The 17171-nt window shown below is 42.9% G+C and overlaps 1 protein-coding gene across 1 annotated transcript in view; it reads left to right on the top strand.

The window, feature by feature from the left end:
* LYSMD3 (LysM domain containing 3) overlaps positions 1 to 17171 on the top strand; it is a 262702-nt gene that overhangs the window by 128058 nt on the left and 117473 nt on the right. The window contains exon 2 of the mRNA XM_044064181.1: positions 10359 to 10626. Coding sequence (XP_043920116.1) covers positions 10369 to 10626 — 258 coding nt within the window. The 5' untranslated portion in view covers positions 10359 to 10368. The remainder of the gene's footprint in view (positions 1 to 10358; positions 10627 to 17171) is intronic.

Genomic DNA, 17171 nt, shown 5'->3' with positions numbered 1-17171 from the left:
AGCTTGTCCTCCTAAGGAGTATTCATTTATAGAGAAACCCTGCATACCATGAGGGAGCATTTCCACTGGGAGAGCCAAGATTATTCCGATTCTAAGAAAAGACTTAGAGACTTTCTTTTACTTCCTCAGCACAGACCTCTTGCAATTCCCCCTGTTCTAGACATAGTAGATGATGTATTTTCAGAGTCCGGCCCGTCTCCAGACTCTTTACCTCCTGCTCCTGTTAAGCCGGACAGATACTACAGGGTTCCAGACTCCCATAAATGTCTTTACAAAAACCCTGCTGCTGACCCAGAAACTATCTCACAGGGTCCCAAAGGGGTCAAGGCTGCTTCTGCTAAAAACCCTGTCCCCTCAGATAGAGATTCTAGGGCTTTGGACAGATGGGGGGAAAAGTTTACACTTCTGCTACCTTGGCTGTAAGGGCTTTAAATTGTCAATTTCATATGCTCAAATATCAGCAATACTTAATGTCTTTGTTAAAACAAAAAATGTTGACAAATCCTGAATGTTCTGAGAACAAAGATTTGCAGGATTTATTGCATGCAGCTGAACAAGTGGGAAAACATACTTTGCAATGTGGCTATGATTCACTGGAGGCCTCGTGCAGGGCCGCTGTTACAGGTTCTGTTATTAGAAGGCATGCTTGGTTAAAGGAACAGAATCTGCCGGATCATGTTAAAGCAAAATTATTGGATGCTCCATTACAGCATGATACTTTGTTTGGTGTTAAGGCAGAAGAGGTGTGAAGAAAATTGAGTATAAGGCTAAATTTATGCAGACAGTAAAGGATTTCTTACAGGTACAGCCACCCAGATTTAGCAGGAACTGGCCCTCTAAGAATTGGTCCTTTCCAGTGTCAAACAGACCACAGAGAGGCAGATTCAGACGCCCTAGAGGCAGGCAACAGCCCCAGGGCTCATACAGGCCCAAACATTGGGGTGCTTCTACTTCCAAAAGCGGAGAAGACAAATCACAGCCTTCTAGAAAACAGTCCCATTGACTTCCCTCTTGCAATGCCAAGCACTTATTTTTTGGCAGCACCCTTAGGGGGAAAGCTAGCACTTTTTTCACAAAACTGGCACAAGATCACCCAGGACAAATGGGTGTTAAAGATAGTCTCTCAGGGCTACAGGTTCCACTTTCACACACTTCCAAAGGCAAAAGGTATGCCAGACCTGCCACACAATCGATGGGCAGAGGCACAAAAACAAGTTTCATCTCCCATGGACATGGGGGCTATTCAGCCAGTGCCACAACAAGAGCAGGGACAAGGATTTTACTCAAGACTTTTCTTAGTATCAAGAAAGGACCAAGCCTGGAGACCAATTCTGGACCTGTCTATTCTAAATACTTTTCTGGGCGTCCCAAAATTCAAAATGTTGACTCTACAGCAGCTTCTGCCCACGCTGGACAAGAAAGAAGGCTTGGCTTGTAACTTTGGACCTCAAAGAGGCATACCTGCATGTCCCAATCAGACAATCTTGCAGAAGATACCTCAGATTCATAGCTGGCTCAATGCACTACCAATTCTCTGCACTGCCCTTTGGCTTATCTACTGCGCCCAGGGTCTTCACAAAATGCCTGGCATCAGTAATTGCATTTTGCAGACAGAGAGGAATTCAGATATATCCCTACTTGGACGACTGCCTTATTCAAGCAAAGACCAAAGATGTTCTACTACAGCATCTGGCGTTTGTAAAAAGATTACTAATTTGCCTAGTTTACACAGTAAACGAAAATAAATCAAAACTAGTACCCTCTCAAAAGATAATATTCCTGGGTGCAAGCTTAAATACAACTGCCCAGATGGCTTATCGCACGCCAGACAAATAAAGGCAACTGACTTCTTACTTCAAAAACATGGCAACAAAAGACCCAGTTATCTGCAAGAAAAATCCTGCAGGCTCTGGGCTACATGGCATCCTGCATTCTACTAATTCCATATGCAAGACTGCATATGAGGAAACTACAATGGTATCTAAAAAGTGTTTGGACTCAACATTGCCACAGCCTGGAAACAGTAATTAATCTCATTCCCTGCCTGCAACAGGAATTTCAGTGGTGGGCACAGGCCTGTCACTACAACAAGGGACAGCCATTCACCTTACCCACTGCCAGGCAGACACTAACAACAGATGCATCAGATTATGCCTGGGGGGCACACATGGCAGGAAAATGTATTCAGAGCACATTGCCCACAAACCAAATCCATCTTCATATCAATCAAAAAGAGATGCTAGCTGTACAAAATGCCCTGACAGCCTTCAAGGACTTGCTTCATCCAGAACAACTACTGATAAAGACAGACAATACTACAGTCATGTGGTACATAAACAAGCAAGGGAGACACATTCCTACCCCCTCTGCAGACAAGCCATGACTTTGTGGAACACAGCATTGACTTATCAAGTACATCTGCAAGCACAATTCCTGCCAGGAAAGACAAATACTCTGGCAGACAAACTAAGCAGAAACCTCATGGATCCTCACGAGTGGAAACTAGATCCACAAATCTTCAACATGATAACAGGGAAATGGGGATGCCCAGACATAGATCTATTCGCCTCCCCTCACAACTGCCAGCTACAGAGATTCTGCACTCGGACTTATCACAAGCAAGCATGGAAAGTGGACGCCCTTTCATTCAGCTGGACAGCCCTTACAGTATATGCCTTCCCTCCTCTGCCTCTCCTCTCCAGGGTACTCCTAAAGATCAGACAAGAGAAGCCAAAAATGATACTGATTGCCCCAGACTGGCCACGCCAGCACTGGTACCCAATCCTAAAGAGCTTGTCTCAAGGCCCAGCCTGGACATTGCCTCTAATACCTCATTTGCTGACCCAACAGAACAATCAGATCCTGCACAGCCAACTCAGAACCCTAAATCTGGCTGTTTGGCGGAAAATGTAATCATTCAGAACACACCTCTCTCTAAAGCAGTTATGGATGTTATTTTGGAGGCCAGGAGGCCCAGCACCAGAAAATCTTATGCAGAAAAATGGAAGAGATTCTGTGCTTGGAACTAAGCGCAGGGAATTGAGACGCTTGTACCAAATATTCCTCAGATTTTGCAATACCTAACTGAGGTGCTGGACAAAGGCCTATCCTTCTCCTCAATTAAGATGCCCAGATGCCTCTGCCATTTCAGCTCATACGGACCCACCTATTTTTTCACATCCACTGCTAAGACAGTTTCTCAGAGAGGCCAAAAACATAAGACCTCCAAGGAGAGCTCCAATACCTGCATGGGACCTCAATTTTGTCTTGGAAAAACTCACACTGCCTCCTTTTGAGCCAGCCAATACAGCAGAGTTAAAATACTTGTCTTGGAAAACAGCTCTTCTCCTAGCAATCACTTCAGCCAGAAGAGTCTCAGAGTTACAGGCACTAATGACTGTGGAACCTTTTGTTATTTTCCATCAGGACAGGGTTTCTCTAAGGACAAACCCAACATTTATAAGGTAGTGTCCAGTGTGGCTCTTAACCAAACCATACATTTGCCTACCTTTTATCCATACCCACAGAATAAGGGGGAGAGACTTCTGCATTCTTTGGACATACACAGGCAGCTACGCTTTTACTTGGACAAAACTAAAGCCTTCAGAAAGACTGAGCAACTCTTAATGGCATATGCTGCGGGATCGCAAGGAAAAGCCATTTCAAAGCAGACTATTTCAAAATGGATAGGCCACTGCATTCGTTTCTGCTATTCACAACATGGCAAATCAGTGCCCAAGGGCATTAGGCCACATTCTGCCAGAGCAGCAGCCACTTCAGCAGCCTTCCTCAGAGGAGTACCAACCAAGGACGTTTTGGAGGCTGCAACCTGGACTTCAGTGCACACTTTTACAAAGCACTACCATTTACCTCTACTCTAAATCCAGAGCAGGCTTTGCCACTGCAGTTCTGCAGGGCCTCATAGCCACTCCAAACTCTATTTAGGCCCAGCCACCCAACCTCAGCTTTGGGATTCAACCTAAGTGTAATGACTGCAACAGTGAAACACGATGAACATAGTACAGTTGTGTACCTACCATAAATGTAGATGTTCGAATGTATTCACTGTTGCAGTCCAGGTATTCACTGTTGCAGTCCAGGTTACCCTCCCACCATCCCCCTTTTTTCTTTGCTGGGACTTATCTGTACCTCTCTATTCTATACAACCTATGTGGTGTATTTGCTTGTAGATGAAGGTTATGTGCATGCTTTTTTATGATCATAATATTTACAGCCTACCCTTTTGTGGACACCTGACATCTGGGGCAAGAAAACTGAAGAAAATGGCGTCTGCTGCATCTTTTATACCCCTGGCACACTGACGTGAGGGAAGAGGCGACGGCAACCCACTCCGGACCAGGACTTTGGAATTCAGGCTGACTGCGGGTAGCCTGCCAGCAGGATAACCCAAGTGTAATGACTGCAACAGTGAATACACTCGAACATCTACATTTATGGTAGGTACACAACTGTACTTTCTGAATTGCATTACTTACTTTTACTGAGTGCTTCTTACTTGGCACTGCCTTGCAGTATAGTTTGCCATTTGGCAGCAGAAATGTTCTTGTGAGTTATCTTCAATATAGCATCTATGCAGATTCCCTAAAGTGAATTGGCATTCTCATTTTCAGGTAACAGAATATTAATGCCAAGATGTTCTTATTACATTTGGGTAATCTGCTGGCAGGTTGCCCTCAGTCGGCCTGATTAACAAGGTCTTGGGTCCTGCGTTGGTTGCTGTCCCTTCTTCCATGACGTCAGGTCGTCAGGGTTATAAAACATGCAGCCGACGCCATTACATCAGTCTTTCTTGCCGCGCGGTGCCCAAAGCAGATGCAGTTCGCAAGTGCCGGTCGGCCGACTCCTGAAATTTTCGTTTTCGAGTTTCAGAACCGAAGTCTTCATCTTCCCCCATTGGGGAAACTTTTTCTTGCTCCTTACCGATGTCAGTAAAAGTTAATAATTGCATTACTTGTGGGAAGCAAATACCTCATAAGGATTTCCATTTGTACTGTATTCCTTGCCTAGGCCCTGACCACAACGTGCCTTGCTGTCGGTTTTGTGCTAAATTTAATCAACACACCATTAAACGTCTGTATTTTTTTGCTTCTAAATATTTTGGCTCAAGAATTAACTATCCAGATATGTCATCGGTTAGCAATCAGACTACTGGAATACATAAAAAACACACAGAAAAAGACAAGACTGTCAAGATCCAAAACCGATGAGGTTTCTCCTAAGCCATTCGCCAGTACTCAGTGAGGTGCTTTCGCAGCCCCTGATACCCGCTACTTTTGAGTCGCAGGCCTCTACTGAGACCCATTTGGAGTCCGGTATGCCGCAAGAGTATTGAACCCGCAGATGTCTCTACCTTAGATGGGTCCAGAGCTGCTGAGCAGGCACCGACTTCTGAGAGTTTTCAGGCCTAAAGATTTGTATATTAAACCGACGCCATCTTCAAAACCAAGGCCAAAAACTACTTCTATGTCTAAAAAACAGACTCTTGGGCCATGTGTACAGGCCCCAATGCCTAAAAAATAGATGATCAAAATGGCTGAAGATTTAATTACCTTGATCAGGGGTGCCCATCCCCCTCCTGCTAAGAGGCCTAGGCAAGGCACTGACTATGAATCTTCAGATCAGGTTTCTATTTCTTCTGATCAGGATTTATCTATACCCACTTATGAGGGCTCTGCTGCGAAGACTCCATCCCTTCTGCTTCTCCCCCTGAGGATTTCTCTTTTGGAGAAACTTTGCATACCTTAAGGGAACACTTCCACTGGGAGAGTCAGGATTTCTCTGAGTCCAAAAAGAGACTTGGGGATTTTCTTCTTCTTCTACCTCAGCATAGGCCTTTGGCTAGATCTCTTGTTCTAGACATTGTTGTTGATGTTTTTTCAGAATCCAGTATGACTCCCGATTCCCTGCCTCCGGCTCCTAGTAAGCCAGACAGATATTACAGGGTTCCTGACTCCCACAAATTCCTTTTCAAAAACCCTACTGCTGACCCTGAAACCATTTCCCAGGGTCCCAAGGGCATTAAGGCCTCTACTGCTAAAAATCCTACCCCTTCTGACAGAGATTCCAGGGCGCTGAATAGGTGAGGTAAGAAGGTTTGCACGTCTGCAACCATGGCAATCGGAGCTTTAAACTGTCAATTTCATATGCTTAAATATCAACAGCATGTCATGGGTTTACTTAAACAGAAAATTATGTTGATTTCTGACTGTGTGGAAAATAAAGAGTTGCAGGATTTATTACATTCAGCTGAACAAGTGGAAAACATACTTTGCAATGTGGTTTTGATTCCTTGGAGGCCTCTTGCAGGGCTGCTGTAACTGGATCTGTGATAAGAAGGCATGCTTGGCTCAAGGAGCAAAGTCTGCCTGATCATGTTAAAAGCAAAATTGTTGAATGCGCCTTTACAACAGGACAGTCTATTTGGTAATCAGGCTGAAGAAGTTTTGAAAAAGATGGAAGATGAAGCTAAATCTATGCAAACTGTGAAAGATTTCTTACAAGTGCAGCCACCCAGGTTTAGTAGGCACTGGCCTACTAAGAACTGGTCCTTTCCAGTACCCACTAGAGCCGCTCAGGTCAAACCCAGACATTCCAAAGGCTCCAGGTTTCAGTCGCAAGGAACTTTTAGAACAAAGCAATGGGGTGCCTCCACCTCCAAATCTGGAAGCAGCAAGGCACCTCCCTATGGTAAACGGTCTCAATGACTTTCCACTGCAATCACCAAGCACTTACCTTTTGGCTGTTCTTTGGGGTGAAAACTGGCACTTCATGCACGAAACTGGCAACTGATTACCCAGGACAAATGGGTATTAAATATAGTATCCCAGGGATACAGATTTCATTTTCACATGTTGCCAATCCCAAACAGATGGCCAGACCTGCCTCCAAATCAGTGGGCAGAGGCCCAGAAACAAGTTATGTCCCTCATGAATATGGGGGCTATTCAGCCAGTACCAGAAAAGGAAAAGGGACAAGGTTTCTATACAAGACTTTTCTTGGTACCCAGAAAAGATGCATCATGGCGTCCAATTCTGGACTTATCCATTCTAAATACATTTCTGGACATTCCAAAATTCAAGATGCTGACTCTTCAACAGTTACTACCTATGCTAGGCAAGGATGCCTGGTTGGTAACTCTAGACTTGAGGCTTACCTGCATATCCCAATCAGGGAATCTTGCAGAAGATACCTCCACTTCAAAGCGGGCTACTTGCATTACCAGTTTTCTGCACTGCCCTCTGGCTTATCTACTGCGCCCAGGGTCTTCACAAAGTGCCTGGCACCAGTAATTGCATTTTGCAGGCAAAGAAATATACAGATTTATCCATACCTGGACGATTGTCTAATTCTGGCAGAAAACAAGGACACTCTTCTAAAGCATCTGGCGTTTGTAAAAAGGGTTCTAACGTGTCTAGGGTACACCATAAGTGAAAAGAAATCACAATTGGTACCCTCTCAAAAAATTACATTCCTGGGTGCAAGCTTGAATGCAACTGCCCAGATGACTTGCCTTACGCCATAAAAAATTCAATTGATGACATACTTCAAACAGGTGGCCACAAAAACCCAGCTATTTGCAAGACAAATTCTGCAGGCCTTGGGGTTCATGGCTTCCTGCATCCTTGTAATTCCATATGCAAGACTGCATATGAGGAAACTTCAGTGGTACCTAAAAAGCTTATGGAGTCAACATTGTCACAGCCTGGAAACAATGATTCCTATCATACCTTGCCTGCTACTAGAGTTCCTATGGTGGGCAGAGGCCTGCCACCAAAACAAGGGACTGCCATTCATTCCACTCCCTGCCGCCCAAACCCTGACTACAGACGTATCAGACTATGCTTGGGGGGCGCATCTGGCAGGGCGATGCATTCAGACAAACAGGTGGGTACACATTCCTACCCCCTTTGCAGATTAGCCATGGCATTGTGGAACATGGCCTTGACTTATCAAATACATCTACAAGCTCAATTCCTGCCAGGAAAGCAAAATACTCTGGCAGACGAACTAAGCAGAAATCATATGGACCCACACGAATGGAAACTGGAACCACATATTTTCAACATGTTGACATGCAAATGGGGGAGCCCAGACACAGTTTTGTGGTGAGGCAAAAAGATCTATCAGTTGGACAAATTCTGCACAAGAATTCATCACAAAAAAGCTTGGAAAGTGGATGCTCTACCAGTCTGTGCCTTTTCCCCCTCTGCCTCTGCTTTCCAAAGTCCTACTAAAAGTCAGACAGGACAAACCAAAAATGATTCTGATTGCTCCAGACTGGCCTCGCCAACACTGGTACCCACCCCTGCGCAATGTGTCGCATCTTCCTCCGTGGTACCTGCCTCGGACACCTTGCCTGCTGTCTCACCAGAACTATCAAATTCTGCACACTACGCTCCAAACTTTGAATCTTGCAGCGTGGCTAATCAACTAATTTCACCCGTTACATCTCTCAGCAAACCTGTGATGGATGTCATTTTGGTGGCTAGAAGGCCTAGTACTAGAAAATCTTATGTTAATAAAGTTTCTGTGCCTGGAACCACGCACAAGGAATAAGCACAGCAATGCCCAATATTCCTCAGATTCTGCACTACTTAACTGAGATGCTTCACAAGGGCCTATCTTTTTCTTCCATAAAAATCCATGCCTCTGCCATTTCAGCTCATTACAACACAGAGCCTCCCCTCTTTTCTCATTCTCTGCTAAAGCAGTATCTCAGAGGGTCCAAAAATTTAAGACCTCCCAGGAGAGCACCAACTCCTGCATGGGACCTCCAATTTTGTTTTGGAAAAACTCACTCATCTCCTTTTGAGCCAGCTGCTACTGTGGACCTAAACTTTCTCTCTTGGAAAACAGCTTTTCTTTTAGCAGTCACTTCAGCTAGAAGGATTTCAGAACCACAGGCTCTTATGGCAGTGGAGCCTTTCATTATTTTTTACCTGGACAGGGTGGCTCTCAGAACCAATCCATCCTTTATGCCTAAGGTGGTATCTAGTGTGGCCCTTAATCAGACCATTCATCTGCCAACTTTCTTCCCATATCCACAGAACAAGGGTGAGCGAATTCTGCATTCATTGCATGTACACAGACAACTAAGATTCTACTTAAACAGGACAAAATCTCTAAGAAAATCTGAACAACTATTGGTGGCATTTGCAGCAGGGCAGAGGGAAAGGCTATTTCAAAGCAGACTATTTCCAAATGGATAAGCCATTGTATTTGTTTCTGCTATATGCACCATGGTAAATCTCATTCCACCAGGGCTGCATCTACTTCTGCAGCCTTTCTCAGGGGGGTTCCTACCAGAGACATTCTAGAAGCTGCTACCTGGAGCTCAGTTCATACGTTCACCAAACATTACCATTTACCTCTCTTCTCTAAATCCAGAGCAGGCTTTGCCACTGCTGTCCTGCAGGGCCTTATAGCTGCTCCTAATGCTGTATAAATCCATCCTCCCAACCATAGCTTTGGGATTCTACCCAAATGTAATGACTGCAATAGTGAAACATGAACATAGTACAGTTGTATACACTTACCATAAATGTAGATGTTCAAGTGTATTCACTGTTGCAGTCCTGGTTACCCTTCCTCCAACCCCCTGTTTTTCTCTAACTATACCTCTCATTTCTGTTACTATCTTTAAAAGCCTTTTTGGTGTATTTGCTTTTGTTTGGAGGTATATGTTTTATATATATATATATATATATATATATATATATATGTGTATATATATATATATATATATATATATATATATATATATATATATATATATATATATATATATATATATATATATCTACACACACACGTATATATATATATATATAATTTTTTTTGCTCCCCATTTGGGGGACACTTGACATCTGGGGCAAGAAGAACTGATGCAATGGCGTCTGCTGCATGTTTTATATCCCTGACGTCATGGAAGAAGGGACAGCAACCGACGCAGGACCCAAGACTTTGGAATTCAGGCCGACTGAGAGCAACCTGCCAGCAGATTACCCAAATGTAATGACTGCAACAGTGAATACACTCTAACATCTACATTTATGGTAAGTGTACACAACTGTACTTTCTTGACAACCTAAGGATGCACTGTGAATTCCTGCAAGTACTCAGCTGGATAAGTTGGACAGCAGGGCATTAGACAGTGTTGCCCTTTGGAAAGGGTAAGTTTGACATAGGCTTTACTTCGGTGCTTAAAAAGAGTTTACTCACTATACTGACTAGTCAGTCATGTGTTTTATCATGTTATTTATATAAATACTGCCTTTCTGCACCCACATATATATATATATATATATATTTTTTTTTTTCTTTCTTTCCAACTTTAGTCACCAAAGAATGCCAGGTAGAAATCGACCTCAGACTGTACAGCCTACAGTAACACTACAATCTGTTGTGGGTACTCTAAGAAATAACACAAGTACAGAAAGTGAGATTTCTGAAGAGGATGGGGACAACTATGAGCTGCGTCCTAGGGGAAAGGAGAGAGCCAAAAGGAGCACCTCAAGGGACAGACTGGATGACACTGTGTACTTAACAAGGGCGATCCAGGAAGCTGACACTTTAAATTCTATTGCACTGCAGTACTGCTGTACGGTAAGTAGTTTGATTGCTAATAAAGTTGTCCATACTTAAGAGATGGAGGGTGCAACGTTCCTAAGAATTAATTTTTGACTCATGTTGGTACTAGAAGCAGAAATGTTTCGATTGTAAAAGCATAGGTGCACATCTTCAGGGGATAATCAAGAACAGTGATATGTTTTTAAGCATATTACCTTACATAAATTGAAATTGGGAGAATGTTAATTCTGGGCTTAAAGAATGGAGGGTGTGGCCAATATGGTGACAAGCTAGCAAGAGATTTCTTTTGCTCTATTATCTATGGCATCCTAAATATCTTTTCTGTATGAAATGAAATCTTTATAAACTATCATTTTTCCTGTCAACATTTTATCAGAAAGGTTTATACTTGTGATTATGAAATGAGCCATCTAAAAACTAACTCGCAGAACCTGTTAAAAGAACTGCTGTCAGCTCTTGCAAATATACAATAATTTTCAATAAAAATGGATAATAAACTGGATAATTTTAAAGAAAAATGTACAAAATAAATGGAACAACTACATGAAGTAAAACACTAGAAATCTGAGATCTTGGGAATGGAAGATTCACTAAAAGATATAGAAGGAAATATGTCAGAAGGGGAACATTAATAGTTTTTCTTAAAACAAAATGCCATGCTGCTTAAACAAAATTGATGACTGAGAAAACAGATCTGGAAGAAACAACATTTGAATATTTGGTCAACCAGAGAAAATAGAAGGGGGCAATATACTAAACTTTCTTGTATGTCTTTCAGTTTTGAAAGATCTCGAATTTCCTTGGTTATCCCTTCGTCGAAGAAAAAATCTTATCCGAGGTCCATAATTGTTAAATTCTTATCTAGTCAATATATTAAAAACTGATATTGAAAACAGCATGACTTATTCTCCAGTCAAAGTAAATAACATAAGATTTGACAATGATTATTCTGCAACAGTAATGACAAAAAGAAGATAATTTCTACCTTTGGTGAAAGAATTAACAGTTTAAAGTACACATAATTTCTGCAAGACATAAAATGTTTTTCCTGATGATATTGAAACATTTGAAAGCCTGGAAACTGCTGTGACTTATTTAAAGACAATTACAATTTTGGATCAAATAGAAGAAATTTACTGGAATAGTATCTCTTTGAAGAGACATGCAGAAAAAAATAGATGGAAGGTCCATGAGAAAAAGAAGAAACTGCAAGACAAATGACGTTAATGTATAACATGATTTTACATTTGTTATGTATAACAAGATGTTCATCGTGCATTACAGCTGCAGTAGTTACATATGGGTTTTCAGCCGGCAGGCGGTCCCTCTACGATCGAGAATTCCCCCAAAGTCTTGATTTCCGGGGTTTGTGTCGATGTCTCTCTCTACGTCGAGAAGGGAGGCTATAAGGATAAAACCGGCGCCATCTTCATCTTTTTTCTTTTTTGCCGTAGCGGTGCTCGCAGCGCAGCAAGTGCGGTCGCCGGCCGAAGCAATTGCAGAAAAGAAAATCAGAACCGAAGTCTTCGTCGTTAAAAAGTAGTTACCCTGCTGGAACCTTTTCTTACCTCAGACCGTCAGAAGAAAAAAGTTAATAATTTTCTCTCTTGTGGGAAGCAAATCGATATAATTTTCAATTGCTGTTTGCATTTGGGTAAGACTCCCACCACGATTTCGGGCTTTTTTTGCTTCTTCACTTTCAGCGTCGCACAAGTCGAAATCAATAGTCGCCCAGCGGGATAGCGAAAACATTAAAATGTAAAAGCGTGCTAACCGACTGTCGTCCCAGAAAGCATAAAGAAAGGACCGTCAGTAAAACTGCGGTCCTCGACTCCAGTCGAGAGAAACCAACTCCCAGACACGGTTCTCCCGGAGGCGCCTCTGCAGGACTGAGCCTCGCGACACTCCCTCGGCTGGCGGGGACCACACTGAGACTGGCTGGTTCTTCTCCCTTTCTCACTGCTCTACGAAGCACCTGCCAGCACCTACACACAAGCACCATGTTCTGTGGAACATCATAATGGTTCGTGATTCATCTTCCCTCTCATATTTGGCTTTTATCTCTAAAAATCAATAAAGCTACACCTGCTAAGGCTCTAACAACAAAAGCCAAGACCTGGAACACGCCCTCACAAGGCCCACTTGCTATGCAGGCCTTCCAAAGACTGTCTGATCTTTAAAGGCTTCTGACCCCCTCCCTGACCCAGAGTAGAGAGAGATCCTGAGAGAGACCCATTCTCCTTTACAGCTGAGTTCTGATGAACAGTCTTGTATGCTCCTCTGAGATTAGGAGAACCTGCAGTATTCTCCTTCTGATCTTCCCCTGAGGATTTTCATTTTCTTGACTTTTACCCTCCTTGAGGAGACACTCCTTTATTAGGAAGGCCCCTTTTTTCGACTCAAGATTGGGAAGGTTTAGACTCCCTCTACTCAAGCGCAGGCTCAGAGGGCTATCTCCTGCTGTTCCCTCTTGGCTATGATATATATATCCCTCCTGTTTAAATCCTGACATTCTCTGCCTCCTGCCCAGTTGCAGTTAAGGTCTTAGAGTTCCCTCCTAAAGGCCATCATCTCTTAAAGCCCAGGATAAGATGCAGATCTCAGAACTATAAGGCAGAAAAAAAGATTAAAGCTTCAATTAGAAGACTGCTGCACTGGGAATCTGCATCTCAGAAAGGTGGGCAGGAAATTAGCCCTCAGGAAAAGAAACCATGAGGCCTTAACCAAACTGCATGAATGATATGTGTGAACAATTTCTGTCTCAATGTCAAAACAAAACAAGCGCCTGAACACCTGAACAGCAGAGTGTGATGCAGTTGCAGGATATGATAAATGAGGGGGTGGCACTGGAAGCAGCACATTGCTAAGCAAGTCAGATGCAAACAGGGCCTCTCAGCAGTCAAGCGCCACTGGAGCAGTCTCATTATGCCAATGCATAGGAAAGGGAACAAAAGTTTAGATCCAAAGAAAAAATCTAATTAGATGCACCATTATACATCATCGCTTTTTGGTTTGGTGGCTGAGGAGATTTTTGGTGGTAAAAAAACTGCAAAATTCATAAATAGACTGGCCAAAAAGGCTTGATATCAGCAGGAAAGGGCAGAGACAGGAACAGGCCATGCAGACTGTCAAACTGCTTGACCTTCACGAAACTGGAAGCAAACCAGAAGGGGCAAGACAAAAAAAGGGAACTCAATACAGGACAAAGAAGAGGTCAGTGGTAAGCACAGCATCACAGTACAGAAAGCAACAACAATGAACACCTCATTTAAGGGCCATTGAACTTACACCAAGAACCAAGCAGAATACAAGCTTGGCACAAAGATTTCCATGCCAAATCACAACACTCAATGTATGCAACATACAAATAAAAGCTGGCACTAAATTTCATTTCTATTTGCAAAAATTGAGGCATATGCAAAACCACAAAATCAAAACCAAGGGGCAAATTTTCATTCAAAAAGCTCCTAAATTGCAAAGAGTATACAAAAGGGGACAACCGCCAAAGGTACTGGACATTTTTTCTCAGGGCAAGTCTTTTCTTTCAACAAGGGCCTGGATGCATACAAACTTATCCTTCACGCACACACAAGCACAAGGTTTTCATGGTGCCAACACTACAGCAACTCAAGACCATGCTGGGCTGACTCATTCTCTAGTTTTGGTTTCTCAACATGTTTGGTCTAGAGAGACAAAAACTACCAATCACTAAAGCATTTGGGTTGCAGAGGCAGCAAGGGGTAACATTATCAATGGCTTGCATTCTGCATGAGTGCCCACCCTCATCAGACAAAGTTGCAGAAGACCAGACTTCATTCTTTGCAAATTTTAAACATATCACCTCTTACCATTTCCATGGACAGCAAATCAAATCCCAACAACTGCAGACACATAGCGGACCTGTTTACTGCTTTCTTTGGGATACACCATCAACAAGGAGAAACCAAAACTAACAGAGAAACAACACCAACAACTTCAGAAATCAAAACTCGTGCACAAACACTGGAAAAACTTACCCTACAACAGCTTTCTTTGGGCAACTATTACACTACTAACAAATGCAAAACAAAAACCTCTCAGAAAGCTGCCCTCCTGGGTGCCAACTTGGACACAAAACACATCTTGCATTTTACCTAACAACAGACAAACAAGGGCAAAAAAAGGAACCTCTTCAAAATGCTTGCAAAAAGTAATCCAACACAGCAACACTTGGGCAGTGGACACTCCAATAATTCCCTACTTTCTACAAAGGAATTAAGCATGAAGCTCAAGCATGAGCAAAAATAACGCAACCATACTAAAAATCTATCTCCCATTCACATCGCCTCCGGCTCTAGCAAAATTTCAATAATTCCCTGCCTAGAAGGAAATTCATATTCAGGGCGGGCAAGCAAAACAGAACAACACCTTAAATCAATCAAAAAAAGTAGCTCAGCAATAAAAAAGGAAATTCAGCTTTTCCAGATTTCCGCAGAATTCACGGAACAGGCTGGAACAGACAACTAGACAGTACAGCACAGAATAACCAAACAAATTCCAAACAAAAAAAAACTCAGAGCTGCAGATTATTAACCACTCTTTGGAATCTAGCTCTGGGAGACAAATGGGGCTGCTCATAGACACTACCAGGAATGCAAAACCGGTACCCACAAAAATGGGAAAACAGGATGTAGACACCAGCTCCAGGAGGCTGGAGAGACCCTGCATCACAGGAAGATTGTCCCACATAGAACAACAGACATAGACCTTTTGCCTTACCAAAACAATCAATTTGCCATTCAAAATGCTGAATCAGATTCTCCACAAACCCTCACTCCAGGGGCCATGGCTTTTTTCAAGGACAACTTGGTCAGTTTCAGACCTCTTGCCACTACCAAAAATTTTGCCACCACCTCTGCTGCTGAAAGGCTTCTAAGCCAAGGACACTGATGATAGGAGATTACATTGACAACCAGATTGGCCCAGACACTTGCTGAATCCATGCTACCCACACAGACACGTGGCCCTGCCTCTAACACAACACTTTAAGAACAGACAACTTCAAAGAACAATTTCACCCGTCTTGGAATGCCGAATCTAGAAAGATCTAAAAAAATTAACTTCACTCACACACTACTCTCCAAAAGTGCAACTTTGCATTGCAGGCTAGAATTTTTTCTACAAACCAAACACAAGAAAAGCCTCACATAAAGGCGAGAGCGGTTTTGCTGTCCTTTCCTAGAAGAGGACAGGATCTCAGAAATTAAAAGGATGTCATTTTTTGCTACAGGACCATCTACAAGAAATCAAGATAGGGAAGAATGTTAGGATCATTTGAATTTGGCACAGAAAGAATCTGACAGTCTCCAAGACCTTACCTGACTGTTCCTCAGAGGGCTGTAACTGAAGGCTCCTCCAAGAACTCCAAGGTACCAACTCCTCAATTTAACTATGTCCTTCAAAAATTGAATACACATCCTTTTGAAAGGATTGTTTGACCCTCTAACAGCTTTAAATGACAGTTTCTCAGATTCACAAGAACTCCAGAAACCTAAAGTTTCTATTTGGGGGCCCTCATGGACCTTCAGCCATTTCATATGTTATCGGTTCATGTTCATTCTTTACTAATTTCTAATATTTGCCCTAAGTAGGATCTTTCATAGCCCTTTGGACAGAGCATTCACCTTCTACTCGTCACTCTGTGGGGTCAGAAGGCCTTAGCACCATTCTTTAGATACCTGGGCTCCTACGTACTGCTTTTTCTTTGCTGTTTTCCCAGGATGGAAATCAGATTAACTCTGGTGGGCCTAGGCCTCCCTCATCAGGAAAGCCAAAACTACCTCAATTCCTGGAGGACTAACTGCACTCTTTGTCATTCCCACCACATAAAGTTCGTTTCATCAAGCAGGTCCATAACTCCATCACAGCCAAAACTAACACCTTCAGGCCTGCCACCCTAGTGTTGACCATTTCCACCTCTAACCCCACTTCATACTACTACCTACCACCTATACATGGCTTTGGGACTCTACCCACTGGTAGAGGCAGCGCTGTAATGCCGGATACACATCAGTACAGCTTGTACCTCTTCGTGGTACCTACCCCAGATACATGGCAGGCTGTATTTTCAATTCCACCCTCCTTCCCCATAGTAGTTTGTGGCCTTTATTTTGAATACCTATTGCACACCTGCTTCCTGCCCACCCTCTATGTACTCTTGGTAGACCTTGTGCTTTGACTACCTATTCATACCACCCCCATGAACTGTCCTACTCCCTATAGGGGCTTGCTGCAGAGATTGGCGTAATTTATGTATTATCCTCTTTTGGGGCACCCTTGTGTACTTGTCGAAAACACGATTTACATTACTTCATTGTGTTATTGCACCTGACGGCCTTCCGGCGTGGAAGAGTTTTGAATACATTGCTTCTGCTTCTGAGATAGCCCTCAACGGCTGACCATTTTAACTGCTGTACGTTACACTACTTTAGTTGCTGTTGTTTCAGAAAGACACTATTTTATTAATCTAATCTGAAAGAAAAAGAAGTATGGTTATTTACTTGTTTTAAAGTAAAAGTTTT

Source organism: Protopterus annectens, chromosome 2.part2 (genome assembly GCF_019279795.1).
Source record: "Protopterus annectens isolate FY-2018-M chromosome 2.part2, PAN1.0, whole genome shotgun sequence".
Lineage (NCBI taxonomy): Eukaryota > Metazoa > Chordata > Ceratodontiformes > Protopteridae > Protopterus > Protopterus annectens.
Note: the sequence above shows the minus strand (reverse complement) of the source record. Positions and strands in the feature narration are given on the sequence as shown.